The sequence below is a fragment of the Candoia aspera genome, chromosome 5 (genome assembly GCF_035149785.1).
Source record: "Candoia aspera isolate rCanAsp1 chromosome 5, rCanAsp1.hap2, whole genome shotgun sequence".
Lineage (NCBI taxonomy): Eukaryota > Metazoa > Chordata > Lepidosauria > Squamata > Boidae > Candoia > Candoia aspera.
This window is the reverse complement of record NC_086157.1, coordinates 48,089,718-48,107,724: the sequence shown is the minus strand read 5'-3', so window position 1 is coordinate 48,107,724 and position 18,007 is coordinate 48,089,718. Positions and strand designations below refer to the sequence as shown.

The following is an 18,007-nucleotide window of genomic DNA, read 5'->3' as shown; positions in this document are numbered from 1 at the left end:
ATGGAGTAAGACAAGTCTTTGCGGACTTTGCCTTTTGAACTTGCACGTCAGTATTTGAATAGCTTGGCTGTACCTGAGCCACTTATCTAAAGCAGATTATAGTGGGGGTAGAGGTCTTGGCAACTATCGTCACACTGTTCAGAACATTCACAGTTGGTAACCGCTGATCGATCAGCTGTTCTGTAACTAGATCAATTCCCTGCAGAACTGTGAATACCATTAATTTACAAAATATTGTGGTACTTGGGGCCGTATCTTCTATAAGCAACCATTGCTGGTGAAATTGCTTATCCTTATCCATACCCCTTGCTTACCCCATTTACAATTTGGGTCACCCACCATTTCTTGGGTGTGGGATGGATGACATCATTCTTCACCCATTCCATGCAGATCACAAATTCACCTGCAGCCCCTGTTTTGAAGGTTCAAAACTACTGTTTTCTCTTCTAGGCTATCCTAAGCACTTCTGCAGCACTTCTTTCTAATCCAACGAGAGCCCCAGATATGATTGCCTACAGTGACTGGCATATCCCCTGTCCTCCAGCAGCTGGTGACTACACTTTGTAGCCACTTTGTTCTGGGTGGCTGGGCTGTTACGTTCTCTGCAAGTCAGCAGCTGCAATTTTTAAATTATCTTGTGGTTGATCCATTGGTAGCCCATTAAATCAATGAACTTTCCCTGCCTGAGGTTTTCCCACCTCCTGTAGAAACTCAGTGCTCCGTTCAACCCTTACATCTCTCAGAGGGCATCATTTTGGTTTCTGCACAGGCTGGATGAGGTACCGTCCCTTGCTTTTCCATCCCCTGCTCACAGTGCTGCAAAGCTTCCCTTTCTTTTTTTATTCCTAATTTTTTAAGTTGCAAGATGGGAATCTTGGAATAAAGCTGCAAAGCTTGACTGAACGTTACTTTGTTTCTGTGGAGCTGAATCATCAATTCTTCCTTCCTACAGAATTTCCATGGACTAAATAAAGTGAAATAAAGGAACAAGTTGTTCTCTTCGTTTTAATCATTACAGCATCAAAACAGTTATGAGGGGAAAAGGGGTTTTCTTGCATTAGTGCCAAAGAAGAAAATCTGGGAAAGGGATGTGAAAGCATGCAGGTGTGCAAACATCTGGAAAAGCAGATAAAAATAATGGAGAGGGATCAATCCCGAAAAGGAAAAAGCAAGCCCAGGAACCAGCCAGGTGACTTGCATTCCCTGCATGGATGGGAGGGGAAAGAAGCAGGAGATTGCCCAGTCAGGGTCTTCAGTAGCCATAATCTGTTGCCAAAGCAATGCAGTGTAGACTGGAATCTTCAGAGTTGGCTCAGGAACAGCCAGGAGCAGCATAGGAGACAAGTAGCTTAGGTGGCAATGTGGAATCATCCTTAATTGAGTACAGCAGGGTTTCTCAACCTTGGCAACTTTAAGATGCGTGAACTTCAACTCCCAGAATTGTGGGAGTTGAAGTCCACACATCTTAAAGTTGCCAAGGTTGAGAGACCCTGTAGTAGAGAAAGGATGATTCAGCAACAGTTTTCTGCATAAAAGTCTTATTGCAAATCTGGAATTCATGCAAAACGCATAAGTTTATTATCAAAATATAAGAAAGATGGGTGGCAGAAAGAGAGTGTGAAAGTAAAAGGCATGGTTTCATCTGCTTCTGGCTTTAATCCTGCCTACTGGGATTAAATACTGAGATTCAGTCTCAGTATTTCAGGTAGTGGATCCTGACAGAGTAACTTCAGGAAAATGCAGGGCTCCTTTAAAAAAGAACCCACAAATCACCAAAAAAGCACAACTTTCCCAGATCTGTTTTAAAGTGATCAATTATTTAATGTTTTGACTATTTCAAAATAAGGTTGTAACTTGAGGCCATTTATTAATATTTAAACTGTACACACAAATTGTCTATATCCTTACCCATTAAATATATAATTTGTTGCAGAATAAAATCCTTTTATAATTTGGTGCCTGTCTGTATATTCTTTTAGGATTGTTCTATTGCTTAGGCATCACACAGCTGTTACTTTTTTTTAGTGTATGCAAATATTAGCATGTTACCAGAAGCATAATATTTTTACTGCTAAAATGACTTCAGGAAGTAGAGGAAAAAACTGAAGTTTGGGGAGCATTGAGAATTTCAGATTGTTTCAGGATGTTGATTTGGACTATGGTGTTCATTTGAAGACTATTCCAACACAAGAATATTAGGAAAAGACCTACACTGACCTCCTACATACCTACTTAAAATTCCTACATACCTACTTAAAATTTGCTTACTACAATGATTATTTTCTGTATTGATGCTGAATGCAAATTTATGTCACACACAGATATGTTACATTTTACTGTGTAAATTATATTCTGATAGAATGTGAATATTATCATAGTACAGTTTTTGGCCACATAATGAGAAGACAGGATACCCTGGAGAAGATGCTGATGCTAGGGAGAGTGGAAGGGGGGCCGACCAAGGACAAGGTGGATGGATGATATTCTAGAGGTGACGGATTCGACCTTCGGGGAGCTGGGGGTGGCGATGCCCGACAGGAAGCTCTGGCGTGGGCTGGTCCACGAAGTCACGAAGAGTCGGAAGCGACTGAACAAATAAACAACAACAAACAGTTTAAGATTAACCTGGACATTTAAAATGGCTTATGTCATCATATGAAAATGCAGTCTATTTTAAGCATATCCAATTTGTGGGAATGGTGTCATCACTCATTGGTAGACTCAGCTGTACAGCATTTTCACTGCAGTTTTAAATGATAACTGATGTCAGAAAGTGCCGGTGACAGCTGTCTTTGAGCTGATATCATAGCCTAAATGTTATCAGCAGTGCGCCCTTTAAGACAGAGCCTCACAACTTTTTTAGCTCTCAATATTTTCCTGGTACAAAATCTACTGAAAGGTAGTATTTGATAAATTGTTTGTGGAGATAAAAGCACTATAGAATATCCTCTGTAGTTAAAAAAAATCAGTGCAATCTTGTGGCTTTTAAGTATTTCTCAGAGCTTCTGATCCATTGCCATAAATTTATTAGGTGATGTTCTGTCCATGTCACTTCTCCAAATACTGAAAAAGTCCAGTATTTGGGTACAGTGCTTACCAATGCTGCTTTTTTGAGATGTCATTGGAAGACTGTGACTCCCTGGGATGATAGGTACTCACCACTTCTCAAGCTTCCACTTTTGCACCAGCCTAACTGGATACGTACAGCAAGTCAGTACAGTCACAGGATAGTATAAGCCAGTAATTTCAGGTTGAAGTCAACTTCCACAATTTTGACAAGCTCTTGTTTAAAATGTTCGTAAGAAGTTCTAAATAACCTTATCAAAAAGTACAATTAGTTGCTGATAGTGACTTGAACTTGGAATTTTTACGAATCTCAATGTCATTTGCTTTTATTATATGTTCTGTTATATTTATAAATTCTATGAGATATAAAATAAACAGATATATGACATTGAATAAATTATTTCTTTTTGTATGCTTGGTATCTCTAAATCTTGCATTTTGGAAGATTTACAAAGAAGTAATTTCACTGCTGCTTCACCTGAAATAAAAGTGCAACTGCAACATGGAAATATAACTTCATTATAGTACTTTTTTTATTTTTTAAAATATATTCTACATTTTTGATTCACATATTCTCTTGGGTATATTTAAAATGAAATATATAGGAGAATTTTTACCTGGATTTCTTTTTTAGAATCACAGCTACAGGTAGTCCTCTCTCAACAACCATTCGTTTAGTCATGGTTCAGACTTACAACAGTGCTGAAAAAACTGACCTACAACCGGTTTTCACACTTACGACCATTGCAGCATCCCCATGGTCACATGATCATGATTTGGGCACTTGGCAACTGGTTCGCATTTATGACATGATCTCCATTTTTACCTTCCCAGCTGGCTTCTGGCGAGGTTCGCTTAATGCCCACAGTGATCTGCTTAACCACCACAAAAAAGGTTGTAAAATTGGGTCAGATTCACTTAATGACCACTTTGCTTAACAACCAAAATTCCAGTCTCAATTGTGGTTGTTAAGTGAGGACTACCTGTATTTGTGAATAAAAGCAGTACTTTTTCCATTTATGTCTACCTTTCATGCTTTCACTTATATATTACCTCTGTCAAATATTCCCAGACTAGTTCCTCAGGAACAGATTTGGCAGCAGCTGAAATGGACTTTATGTGTATTTAACATATACATGCATCTGTTTCAAATCAGATGTAGTATTAATGAAACTTCTTTGTCACATTATGTTGAACGACTTTGCTGTTGTTTTATGGTTAAAGCCAGTCATCTGAGATATTCAGCTGAATAGTTCTCAAGCCTTTTCTTTACAATGCATTGAATTCCTTTCATTAGGGACAGCTACACAAAATGAATATTAGAACTGTGCAGCACCTTGGATTTGGTCTCCGAAAGGTGCTTCAGAGCACATAGAATGTAGCACCTGTGCAGTATCTTAAAGTAGCTGCATCTTTCTCAGGTCCATGTGGCACTCCTGTGTACTCCAAAACATCTTTCAGATACTGAATCCAAAGCTCTTATCTGGCAGTCCATGGTAGGGTAGTTTTCAGAAGTAACTTTAAAAATCCAGCCATATGAAGAGGAAAAGAGCTGTCTAAGGCCACTGTCGATTCTGTAGGTTTTGTATTATATTTATAGAAGATGTGTAAGTCTGAGAAATGCTAGAAAGAAAAGGTTATTGTAAATTGATTTGTTTATATATAAGAACAAAGAGTCTGATGACACCTCAAGCCTATCAAATTTATTATTGCATAAGCTGTTAGTAGTAGAAAGATGTGATGGAGTGGAATGTTACCTACAAATAAAATAATAAATGTACTGGTCTTTGGATTGCTATAAGAATCCTTGTTGGTTTTACTGCAGAAGACTCAGTCTGGGAAAATTTATATAAAGTGTAATTCCAGTATAATATAATTATGGCATATTGCTAGGAGGAAAAGCTCTGTCATATTCTCTCTCTGTGCGTGGGTGCATATGTTTAAAAGAAACATGTATATGTATAGTCAGATCATGTTTTTGTCTGAATTCTAGAAGGAACAATATGGGTGACCGGGAAAAGGCACTGCAAGTGATGCTGCAGGTCTTGCAGACGTGTGATCATCCAGCACCAGATATGTTTTGCCTATGTGGGAGGATTTATAAGGACATATTCTTTGATTTGGACTGTAAAGACGATAGTAGCAGAGACAAAGCCATTGAATGGTAAGAGAAGGAACAAGGTATTGAATGTTTCAACGTAACTATAAAAATGGCAAAGAAGAGTGTTCTACTACTGAATTCCAAATTCATTACCAATTAGTATCCTATCATCATAAAAAGAGAATAAATAATAAGGGAATACACATAAAAACATAAGGAAGGCCTTCTAAATTTGATGAAAGATCCTTGTTCTCTTATTAGCAGTGGGCCAACCAGATATTACAGGAGAGCTTCCAAGAGGAAGGGAAGGCAACCTAGGATTGTTTGATTCTCAGAATTGAAATTTTGAGTAATAACAATTATTATACTAATTATTATTATTATTATTATTATTATACCTGATTTACATCTTTTGAAGTCATTTAAGCTGGTAAGCATCATATCCTAAGCAAAAAATTATCCATTGTGTGATAAAAAGACTTCCCATCAAGTCTAAGGAAACCTTAGTTCTGATCTTGGAAGACAGTAGTATTTTTTTCCTCTTTATTCCCTTTCTCCATTTTAAAAATGTGTCATAATTCCCCTTGAGCTTAGCTGTCCTTCTGTGAACTACACAAATGTTTAATCTGTATTTGTAAGGTAAATTCTTTAACTCCTCAATCATCTTAATTTGCCTTAATTAATTCTGCATTAGTTCCAGCACTGTGAAATCCATTTTCAGCTGTGGTGGCAAATTCTCTAATATTTTCTTAAATAATGCTACTAATAGCATTGTTATGTGCTTCTGAACTTGCACTCACTGAAAGCCCAGTTCCAACTTAGATCCATTTATTAACCTGTTTCTTGGTCAAGGCAACAGTTTTGCTTTCTCATCAAAGGTACATCAGAGTTAAACTAAGACCTGCTCCCAATATGATGCATTGACCACTGACCACTCATTTATGCATTCTGGGCTTTTGGCTATTTGCCATGAGCTAATTTCTTTGCATTCCCTTGACACACTCGTGTTTGCTTGCCTTCCTGTTGATGCACTTCATCGTCATTGCTGTCTCATTACAGTTTCAGAAAAGGACATGGAGGAATTCAGAGGCTATCATTTGTGGATTTGGCCATAATTTTGATGCACTTTGAATTATGATTATGAAGTGCTAAAGAATTAAAATAAAAAGATGTTCATGAAAAGTTAGAGAAATCACTATTAAAAAAGGTAATCTGTTAACAATAAATGCAGCTGTTGTAACAGTTCCCTACAAACTTTTTTAAATTGAAAATTGAAGCTGGAAGAAATTAAAGATTTCTTTGATTCTTTTTTTTTAAGAATAAAAAAAAAGATACTCCATTAATGACTATGGTTTTGGGAAAAAGTTGTGAAAGTACAGACCTATATATGTGATCTCAGAAGTAGGTTCCATATGTATTAATGGGACTTAAGCAAATGAGTGTTACAACTTTAACTTCAGAAATGTCTTATTTTGGATGTTCTCTATGACAGCATCTTCATATTTCAGTAAAATATTTGATTCATTAATTAAATAAAAATATATAAGCAGTTAAATAACATACTGTATTATTATATAATAAATTAAAAATTATCCTTGGGACAGAACTGTTTAAAAAGCTTGATACAATTTAAAAATGATATGCAGCTTTTCTTCTCTGCCTTAGACTGGATGACTAAAGCCAGCATTCTCATCTTTCCAGAAAAAAAAGGTGTGGGGGGTAGGGAAGAATCAGTTCTGTAATATCTAACATGGGACGTATTTTGATTGGATAACTATTTTCCTTGTGTTACCAAGTTCATTCAGTTTTGTTCCTGCAGGTATCGTAAAGGGTTTGAGCTCCAGTCAACTCTGTATTCTGGAATTAACCTTGCAGTCTTGCTGATTGTTTCAGGGGAGCAATTTGAAACTTCCATGGAACTGAGAAAAATAGGTAAAGGGAAAAAGGAAAATATGTGTGGTGATGTCAGTCAGTCAACTTCATGGGCTGGATCTATAGTTCTTTTTTCTTTTTTTCCTTCCCCTCTGGAACCATGAAGTCCGCCCCCCGCCCCCGCCCGCCCGCCCCCTGGTCACATGAAGTTTCCTTCTGCTTGTTAATCCAGCTGGATGAATGACCATAAAAGTCCAGTACTTTTCAGCCACTATGTTAGCAGCAATTGCAGTAGTAGTTTCTAATTTCTAGCTTTAATTTCTGTAGAGAAAAAGATGAGTGCCTTTGGCCCGGTATATTTCCTCTTAAATTAAAGAATGCCACCTGTATAGTTTTTTCTTCCAGTTAACTTTTGAGATTATAATCCTCATAATTAGAAACACATTACCCTCTGTTAGGTTTTGGAATCGGATTCTTGTATTCATTTGCAGTATCTTCTTTTTATATGTTTGTCAAGGAGTACGGTTAAATAGTTTATTGGGAAGAAAAGGGAATCTGGAAAAAATGAACAATTACTGGGACGTTGGACAGTTTTTCACTGTAAGCATGTTGGCCAGTGACGTTGGTAAAGCTGTCCAAGCAGCAGAGAGACTTTTCAAACTGAAACCACCCATTTGGTATGTATCGCCACGTAATTTTGTAGTTGCATTTCACAGTTGCTAGGCTTTGTTAAGTTTTCTCTCAGCAGTAAGTCATGATGGTCAATTTCTTATGTGGTGACCTGAGTCCTTTCAGAAGCTTGTTCTTCCAAATTCCCACATACACACCAACACTTCTTGCTCTGTTGTGATACTTTGCCTGAAGAATTTTGAAGAACATAAGAGTTTCCATAACTATTTATTACAGTTGGATCAGTCTTAATAAAGGTATCAACTGGTTGCAGATTTGGGTTTTTTTTCCCCCATGAATCAATACAGCTATAATTACTTTTTTGCCAAAATAGTTCACATGGTAATTTGGCTGAAAATTTTACATAAAGAAATCATTTGTGTTTCTAAAGCAGACTAACTGGGTAAGAATTAGCAGTAGTTTTTTGGAAGGTACTGTTTTGAAAAACAAATAGACTTTGGAATTATTATCCATCTATTTAAATACATGATTCCTCTAAAAAGACTTGTTTCAACATTAATTTTAAAGAACCTGTTGGTAGTTTTGTTTATTAACTATATCTATTTGTTTCAGGTATTTGAAATCCTTGCTACAAAATCTGGTATTAATTCAACATTTCAAGAAACTGACCATAGAACATTCTCCCAGGCAAAAAAGACTGAACTTCTGGTTGGATATAATTTTTGAGGCAACCAAAGAAAAAAACAATGGATTAAGATTCCCAGTAAGACTCTACAATTTACCATTTGTTGTGAATTACATGCATTGATTCTGGGTTGAAAGTAACAAAAAATGATTGTCTGTTGAACAAACTACTAGAATAGCATTCCCCTCAAGATTAAGTTGGCTCCCACCCTATTGGTTTTTCAGAAAGCCATCTATTCCCTGGGTGATCGGTGATGAGGGTATGTCAAACCCCACATTGCTGGCAAATTCAAGAAGAGAGAATCACATGGATTTCAGAAAGGAATTTTTAATGCTAGTCAGGGAAAAACATCGTATTGAAAAAGATGATAGTAAGTTCTCAAGCAGACTTCTAGCAAGCCAATTAATGTGGAGTCTCTGAAATGTTTCCTTCCCATGCTTCACACCTTTAAGATAGGCTGTCTCACTGAACTTCTCTTCTGCTTGGTTACCACAGTCTCTGTCAGGGAGACCTGCCATGAATTGCATGTTGCAGCTTCAAGGACCTGCATTTCATTCTTTTCATTGGTTATGGTGGTTTATATTTTAATGTGTTGTTGTTGTTGTTAGCAGCAATTTGAGAATTGCTGGTTGAACTGTAATATATACATAAAATTCAATTAGTACAAGAAATTGTACGAACTAAAGCAAGCCTTTTGCATTGAAATAACAAAAGGTCCTATTCAAATTTAGTCAGAATCCACTAAATTCAGTATGCTTTTGTCTCTAATAAGTAAGTTTAGGATTATAACACAAGAATTCTGTTCCTCATCTTGAAAACTGAATGATGACTACATATCTGTTTGAATATGTACTTCATAGAACAAGTTTCTTTTATTTAGGTATTAGTGATAGAGCCAACCAAAATATATCAGCCTGCATATGTTTCAATCAATAATGAAGCTGATGAGAGGACAGTTTCCCTGTGGCATGTGTCCCCTGCAGAAATGGTAAGATTAGCTGGGAATTTTCTTAATGCTTTAGACATTATTTCTTTGAAAACATTCCTGCTGTTCTTTCAAGCATTCTTAATGAGTGTTTCACAAAGTTGTTAAAAGGCACATTTTATTCTTAATTCTTCAGATGGAAAACAAAGCTGTAAACAGAGAGTATCCAGTATTAAGTTCAAAGGAAATACAATAGGATATTTATAAATTGAGTTTAAAAAATAGATATTTTGAGCTGTGGTTTTTTTTTTATCTTAAGGTGTTTTAGTGACAATTTTTAAGATTTAGAGTTCTGAGATTTCAGTCCTGCTTCAAAACAATCTGTGGTTTTATCTCTTTGTAGAAACAAATTCATGAATGGAACTTTACAGCTTCTTCTATTAGAGGAATAAGGTTGGTGTGCTTTTAAATGGTTTCCTTTATATTTGTTTATATTATAAAAACAAAAAGTCTGGAGCACATAGTTTTAAATGAAATAAGATTGAGGAAGTATGTTTCAGATATAAACAGTCCAGTTTGAACTGTTAAAAAAACTGGTATTTCATAACTTTATCTTTAGCCAGATCACTTGCTGTTCTAGAAGTTTATAGTACTTTTTTCTTAAAGCTATAGTCATGCTTACACATACAGCAGAGGTAGACATCTTTTATGAAAAAACTAGTATAAACATATAAAGGAGGGATCTTAAAAGGCTTGCAGGTAGCTAGCCAAAACTCAAAGTTATGGCTGTGAATTAATCTTGTATCCCCAATTTCTTTGCTTTACATTTTTGAAAACCTTAATTTCATCAGCACGCTAAGAGCCCTAGTGTCATGATCACCGTTGCGATGCTTGTGACATCGCAACGGCTCGCATGACAATGCAGGGAAATGGGAACCGGGCGGATTAAGGGAAAAGGCAACTAGCTAACAAAAGAGAGCAACAGGTGCTGGCAACAAAGTATCAACTCTAGCCAGAGGCAGAGAGAGATACAATGTTGCAAAGAAGGTAATTGACAAGACCAGACCACGAGGCGCGCCCAAGCTGTCAAAGAGATTACGAACCTGATCACCCGGCAATGAACCATCACCGGCCAGGGAAGCAATCAAGGAAACGCCCGGAGCACAGGAGGGGCTCCACAACCCCTCACCTACCGGCAATGGAACCGACGGGGCTCGGGGCGCACCCAAAGTAAGAAGGGGTGGAGTGCTGACCCGCACGGGCTATTTAAATCCCGTTCCGGCGCGCTCCACTCATTCTCAGCTGTTCTTAAAGGGCACGCATACTGTTACTCAAATAAAACCAGAACCTAAGCCTACACTAGCGTCTGTGTTTTTACTGGGTAGCAGGCAGAGCCTGACACCTAGCTGGAAGAGGAATCTAACAGAATTGAAGAAGTAGCATGTAGATTAGATTGCTATAACATTCTTTGTATAGCAGTCTTTAAAGGAACTTCCATTAGTATAGCACTGTTTTTCATCTTTGGCAACTTTAATATGTGTGGACTTCAACTCCCAGAATTCCCCAGCCAGCTTGGTATACTGTAGCAGATTAGACTGTGTGATAAGTGTCTGTATCTCTAATGGATCATAACAAATTTGAACTATGTATTGCGTCTCTATTTTCAAAATGATTGTATCGTGTGAGATCATATACGAGTTGGATCCTAGGTGCCCCTTCTTGTATAAACCATACTTAGATCTGTCCTGTACCCTCTGAGGATTTCAGTGATTATTGAATTCTGGTATTATTTGTGTTGTCAATTTTGTATGGTTTTCTCCCTTCCTAAGTGTGTCATCATCTGAAAAATGTTGAAAGATGGGTTCGGTATTTTTCTAGATTGTTTAGGCTTTGTGTTGTTAGTTTATGCTTCTCCTTTTAAGAGACGAAAAAGAATACAGATTTTTCAAACAAATACTTTGTCTGAAGCCTTTTTAATTATATGTCATCTTATAAAAACAATTTTGCAGAGATCACCTTCACAATATCTTTCAGTGTTACTTCCTTAAATATGCAGTTTACCATATAGTTCTCAAGTTCAAATTGTTATTGCAGATTGGAAGCACAGATAGATATTGATTAGTCTTTCTTTATAGCCTCTAAAAACTGTCATTACTTTCCCCCTTGTATTCAATTCATCTAGAGTAGTATGGATTTATTGTTTCATGCAAATTGCTTTTGAACAACGCTGACTGCAAATGTCAGCAATTTGACACACATTATTGATATGTCATACAGAAGATGTATATGTTGGAAATGGGGCTGAATATTGTTCTTTTTTTCCTTACAGCATGTTTCTTTGGCAAGAATTGTTAAATATTTATTTATTTATCCAATTTATATGGTTACCTATCTAAACAGAGAAGATCTGGGTAGTGAACAAAGTAAAAAAGAAAATATTCCATGAAAACCAAAAGATGCCATGACAGAGAAGGCATGCATCCTAGGATACAACAGGTGATACAGTTTAACTATGGATGCCCAAAGCATGCCCATTCTGCCAAATCTGGTGGGACAGGCAGAAACCACGAAGGAAGAGCAGTCCCACAAGTAACCTGGCCCCATGCCATATAGAGCTTTAAGGGTAACAAACAGCAACTTGAATTGCACCTGAAAGCCCACTGGGAGCTGGTGCAGCTCACATAGCAATGGTGTTACTTAGGAGTACTGTGGTGCACCCAAAACTGCACATGCTTCTCCATTATGGACCAGCTGAAGCGTCTGAATAATCTTTAAGGGCAGCCCCATGTAGACTGTATTGCAGTAGTCCAGTCAAGAGGTGACTAAGGCATAAGTGACCATGAGCAGTTCCTCTCAATCTAGAAATAGGCACTACTGGCACACCAATTGTATTTGTGTGCAAACCTGGAACAGTGTAAGCCCATTCACAGTTAATAATGGAAAATCAGTAGATCAGCTGGGTGGGGGGCAGGGACTAAAACCCACAGCCACTCAGGAATGTCAGGGTTGAGCTGAAGCTGGTTTTTCCCTATCCAGACCAACATGGCCTCCAGGCACTTCAGACCTGGGCAGTCCAGTGTAGCCATGTACAACTGAGAGCCAGTTTGGTCTAATGGTTAAGGTTCTGGGCTAGAAACTAGGAGTCTGTGAGTTCTAGTCCTGCCTTAGGCATGAAAGCCAGCTGATTGACCTTGGGCCAGTCACTTTCTCTCAGCCCAACTTGGTGCAATGTAGACAAGCCTCCTCGTGGTGCACCCTGGGCAATGTGACTTGTCACAGCTAAATAGTCTACACATCTGGCTGCTGGATCTCACAAGGATTTCCCAACAAGAAAAAGCAGCATGAACACCAAACTGCTTTGCCATATGATTAAAAAATTCAGTGTAATAATACAGAATCCTGTGCTGATAATGACCTCACCCAGCAGTTTCATGTAGATGTTAAAAATGTACAGCATCCCACAAAGCAGGGGCTTGGGGCTAGATCCCCCACTCCTCAAATACCACCTGGAACCAGTCTTGGAGGAAAGAGGACCACTGAGAAACAGCATCTCTTCTTCCCAACCCCTCACCTGGCCCAGAAGGATACCAGAATAGATACGCTACCTCCATCCCAAGCCTGCCAGAGATCATCTACAAGCACAGTCAGTCCTGTCTTAGTGCTATATCCTGGCCTGAAACCCAACTGCCAAGGGGCCAGATAATCTGCTTTCTCTTTTGGAGCTGCAGGCCTACCACCTTCTTAGCAACCTTCCCCCAAAAGGGAAGGTTGGAGCCTGGATGAAAATTGTCCAGTACAGCCAGGTCCAGTGATGACCTTTTCAGGAGGAGGCTTACTTTGTTCGCTACCCAGGGCAGGTGGAACCACCCGCTTTCCACAAAGAGGCATTTACCACCACTTGAACTGAGCCACATGTCACTTTCTGGGAAACCAAAACTAACCAGTGACACATATTTAACAGAGATGGCAGGACTCAACATCTCAAGGACCCTGTCCCCTTTCTCAGGAATAACTGAACTCTGCCCAAATAACTTAAATGTACTTTGCTAGCATGAACCTGAAAATATCTTAACTTTTAATTGGATCAGAATCCCTGAAGAATACTGGCATAGTAACAAACTAACCTAAGAAAATAACAACAACAACAACAAAAATTCTACAGTCAATTAGAAATGTGTGTTTTACAACATTTAAACACCCAGGATGTTTTTTTTTTTAAGAAGTCATGTATTTCAACTTCCCGCTGTTTTGCTGAGAAAACTTACGTGGCTTCCATTGTTCCAGTTGTATCTTTATGCTTTTCTTAATGAACTTTATCATTATCTTTAAATCTGATAGCTCTGACATGGAAATTGTTCTTTCTATAAAACATCAAAAGTAGGCTTTTCAAAATTACAAAATATTATAGCCAGAAGACAAAGTATTTTTACTTAAATTAAATGATTTTCTGCATTTGTTTCTTTATCCAATATGCTTGTGCCAGCATCACTTTATTTTCATTATTATTTTATAGCATATCTAAATTTGATGAACGATGTTGTTTTCTCTATGTCCATGACAACTCTGATGACTTTCAAATCTATTTTTCTATGGAGTATCAGTGTAGTAGGTAAGAGGTTTGTTTGTTTTGCTTTCATTTGTTTTTACTAGTGATCAAAGTAATCTATAGAGATGTTACAAACTCTGATACAGAACCAGAATGAGAAAGAATGAAACAAATAAGCTTCTTCTGTGCATTTTTCATTCTACAACAACTTCAATAAATTTGATCAGTGAAAAAAGTGATGAAAAAAATACAAGATAAACTATTAATTGATACTACATTATTGGTGGCCTTTCTGGCACTTTAATGCCTTTTTCTAAGGAAAAATATTCATAGCATGTTGAGTCTCTCTTTTTTTCAATTTTCTTGCCTTAATGGAAAGGTTTTTTTTAAGGATGTTAGTGTTAGTGACTGAATATGAGTGAGGTACTGGTATTTGATTCTGCCTTAGACAGTAATATTATTTGGACTGTGCCTGATTTAAAACAATTAAAACAAGAAGCTCAATATTTAACAAGTTTATTTTAGATTATGGAGCATTTTGATTTAGAGGCATTTTAGGGTCTATTATGAAAGCAATTGTAAAATCATTCTTGTCTCAGTATTATGCTAAGGGAATTTGTAAAGCATGTTGGTTTTCTTTGTATGAATTATATATGAAGATAGGCTGGTTGAGAGGCACTTTTTTGCCTTTGATTGTGAGACATATATTGCTTTCAGATTCTGTGCTTTGGTGAAGGAGATCTTAACTGATGCTGTAGGAAACACCCTGGAACTTGAAGGAGAGATTGATGGTGATACATTGGAAGTAAGTTGCAATTACTGAGATACAAAAAAAGGTCTGTGATCTTGTTTTTGTTTCTACTTTGCATATTAAGAATATTAATATAAGAAATAATAGATAGCCCTTCAAATAAAGAGAATTGTGCAGTCAATCTGTACTCCTATATATGAACAAGTAGGACTTTGTTCCCTTCTCACCCCTGTGGGCGGTATGTGCCTTCCTCAATCTCGAGTCCTCTACCAGAGGCCTGGGAATTTGAGGGTTTCTGGGTTTCATTCAGGACAGTGGCTTTGACACTCACCAGACCCTGTCCGCCCACTTTTCAGCTGATGTACGGTTTCTGGGTGTTGGACCTGGGGTGGAAAGCTTGGATCTATGCTTCCCAAATTGCCCTGTGCTTTATTACCTGCTTTCCCCTATCCTTCACAGAAGAGCTGATAAAGCTGTCCAGAACATAACTTCTAACAGCAGGGTAATATTTCATTCTGCAATGCTTTAGAAGACATTGAATTGCCCTTAGGAGAGCATTTTGCATAGAACAGTTGAATAAATCTGTGGTACAAAGATTGCTAAATAGCAAACTATGGAAACAAGATTTATTAAAGACAACAAGATATTTTCTATGCCAAGTACAGCCACTGTTTCCAGATAAAATGATCTTTGGGTATATCAGTAATGCCTCAGACTTTACAGGAACTTTATAAAGGTCCTGCCCACCAGAGTAAGAGTTCTGGCTACATGGGGCAAGAGTCAGTTGTGCTGTAAAACAGACCCTTGTGGACTTACCTTTGATCTTTTTATTTTACTAATATGAAATATTAGTATTATTGTTAATTGTTTTATATGTAAAAGCCTAAAGTATAACATAAGAAGTATAGACTTTTGCTCATTAATTCACAAAATTCTGCATTTCTTTGTACCTTCTGCCTATAAAGTGCTTAGCAAAGATTAAAGGATGCAGGGCCATGTTTTGAGGATTTAGTTGACAGGTCTGTCTGCTTACCCTCTGGAATGCTGATGTCTACAAAAGTCCTATAATAAAACAGCTGTTGTTGAATTGTAAATAAGGTTTGACTACAATGTTCCTGCTGTAGCCAAAAAAATCAATTTATTCTAGTTCTTTGCTAAAAATTGAAATGTTTATATAGTATCCAATTATTGTGGGAGTATTTTTTAAATCCTTTTCTCTGACATACTTTGATTTAGATTTGATTGCTTAAGAAAATGGAGTAGAAGCCTATGTTCAGGATCCAAAGACTGTGGAATTTCTGCTTGCACACAATGTTTTTACATTTTTATCTTGAGATATTTTACAGAAACTGAGCCTACCATTCTAGCGTAAGGATATGAGACTGTATAATATGGCTCTGTTATGAATGTACTAAAATAAAATTCACAGAAACATAAATTTGGCTCTTAGGCTCAAGCTATCTCTATCTTGTACTGTTTTGTAGCTATGAAATATGGGTGTGACAAAAAAACATTCACAGGTTCTAGTTTTATTACTGAGTAAGAATGCTGATCATATAACAACTCAGTAGGAAAAGCTATGAAATTCTGAAGCTTGAAAAATGAAAATGAAAGGTGAAGTAACATAGTAATTCATGTTAGAGTATACAAGGACTTTGCTAATATGCTCTATATGGGAACAGAAAGCTTGAGGAAGTTGAGGAAAATTTCAAGGGCATACTGCAGGGCTACTATACTGCAGGGAGACCTACAGAAGTCTTGAATGAAGTACTGTTGATGTAAGAGAGAGAGAGAAGCTGACAGTAATAACATGGGAATAGACTCAACCACTGTCTTTTTCTTAAATTGAAATAATTTCAAAATTGTTTACTGCCTTTTCAGTTGATATATGAATTGGATTTTTTGCTCTGTATGTAAATAATGCAATTCGACTGCCAGTGAGAATTTTGTTGCATATCCATATTAACAAAAGCATTCTTCATTGTGGTCTCTGTGATTCACACAGATGGGTTATCTGTACAGCATTATATGTATAGATTCTCTAGGTAATACACAAATGTTTGACAGAAGCTCTACAATATGCATGCTACTCTGCTATGTGTACCCCCCCAAACCCCATCAGTTTGTTTTTGCCGTTGAGATCTTTGTTCTTACCAAGATTCTTATAGTTACTTTATTTTAGTTATTTGTTGGGATCTCTGTCCTCCTGTCACAGGCATTTGGACTTCTGGACTTCAGCCCTGTGGTCCTTAGAATCCCATTTTCCAAGGGTCAAGTGGCAAATTTTGCAAGCGCCAGAAGTTTCAGATAGGAGAAACTAACCTTTGCTTTGGTGAAGGTCATTCAGTAGACCCTTGTAAGCACTGGGAGATGTTAATGAAACAGACTCATTACAATTGTTCCTCCCACTCGTAGGTTACTTATAAATACACCAGACTATAAAGTATTTTCTTTGTAGATTTACTTTAAATCTCATCTGATCTCCAACTGTGTCCCAGAAATTGCCCCCTCACCTCTTCAAAAGTCTGACCAAAATCTCTTCCACAAACAGAAGAATATGAGGTCTTCCCTGAATGGTTATCAGTTCCAAAGTCATCACTCTCATGAACTGCTGAAAGCTTTTTAAGAGGAGTGCCCAATTCCAACCAGGGCAAAAAGAACTGTCCTTGCCTTGTACTTGGAAGGAGAGATTGGACTAAATCCCCCTTGAGATACACTTCCTTAGATTATCCTCTCTTCCACAGGGATGCTGAGAGAAAGGCCCTTTATCTTTCTAGAATGTGCAGAGACCTAAGCTTCAAGATGGGTACTTCTCTGATTTTATTTGCATCATACCATTCTACTCCTCTAGATTTTTGGCATATCAAAACCAGGCCATTCATAGTTCTAGTCAATAGATCAGCTTGCCTTGGAACAATTCAAGATGTAATGAGGCAGATAATTTCACATATAGGTCTTCCAATCCATATTTATCAGATTCCACCCCTTAACTGTGTCAGAGTATGAGAAGCAGTTGTTGCAAGCATCATCTTCTTGCTCTTAAGTCTTGTTTTCCACATTTCTTTGAGACATCGAGGCCTCTCACTCACCAGAATGGCCTCTCATTCAGAGATCGTCATCTTCCTGTAGATATTTGTACCTGCCTCTGCTGAGGATGATTGCCTCAGATTTTGCCTCCTGACATTTTGCTTTGGGCTCCTCGTTCATCTGCTGAGACAGTTCCTGCTGCTCTTTGTGACTGAGTTATTACACATTCGATGCTTCCTCGTCTATTCAACATGGGGCAATGCCTGACCTTTGGCAGCAAGTAATGATAGATTTCCACTATCTTGGTATTGTTTTCTTTTTTACATGGAATGGATTCCTGTTTTACATGTTTCTGCGCAGTCCCCACATTTCTGACAAAACTCAACAGGAATTCAACCAACTGC

General features: G+C 37.5%; 1 protein-coding gene across 3 annotated transcripts in view; it reads left to right on the top strand.

Annotated features, from left to right (window-relative positions):
• MAP3K15 (mitogen-activated protein kinase kinase kinase 15) overlaps positions 1-18,007 on the top strand; it is a 74,216-nt gene that overhangs the window by 26,740 nt on the left and 29,469 nt on the right. For all 3 annotated transcript variants that reach the window (XR_010068063.1, XM_063305151.1, XM_063305152.1), the window contains 8 exons: positions 5,060-5,230; positions 6,987-7,099; positions 7,557-7,716; positions 8,282-8,432; positions 9,235-9,342; positions 9,683-9,732; positions 13,793-13,888; positions 14,543-14,630. Coding sequence is in view for 2 of the 3 variants with exons in the window: in XM_063305151.1 (XP_063161221.1) it covers positions 5,060-5,230; positions 6,987-7,099; positions 7,557-7,716; positions 8,282-8,432; positions 9,235-9,342; positions 9,683-9,732; positions 13,793-13,888; positions 14,543-14,630 (937 nt within the window). In the remaining variant the exon portion in view is untranslated. The remainder of the gene's footprint in view (positions 1-5,059; positions 5,231-6,986; positions 7,100-7,556; positions 7,717-8,281; positions 8,433-9,234; positions 9,343-9,682; positions 9,733-13,792; positions 13,889-14,542; positions 14,631-18,007) is intronic.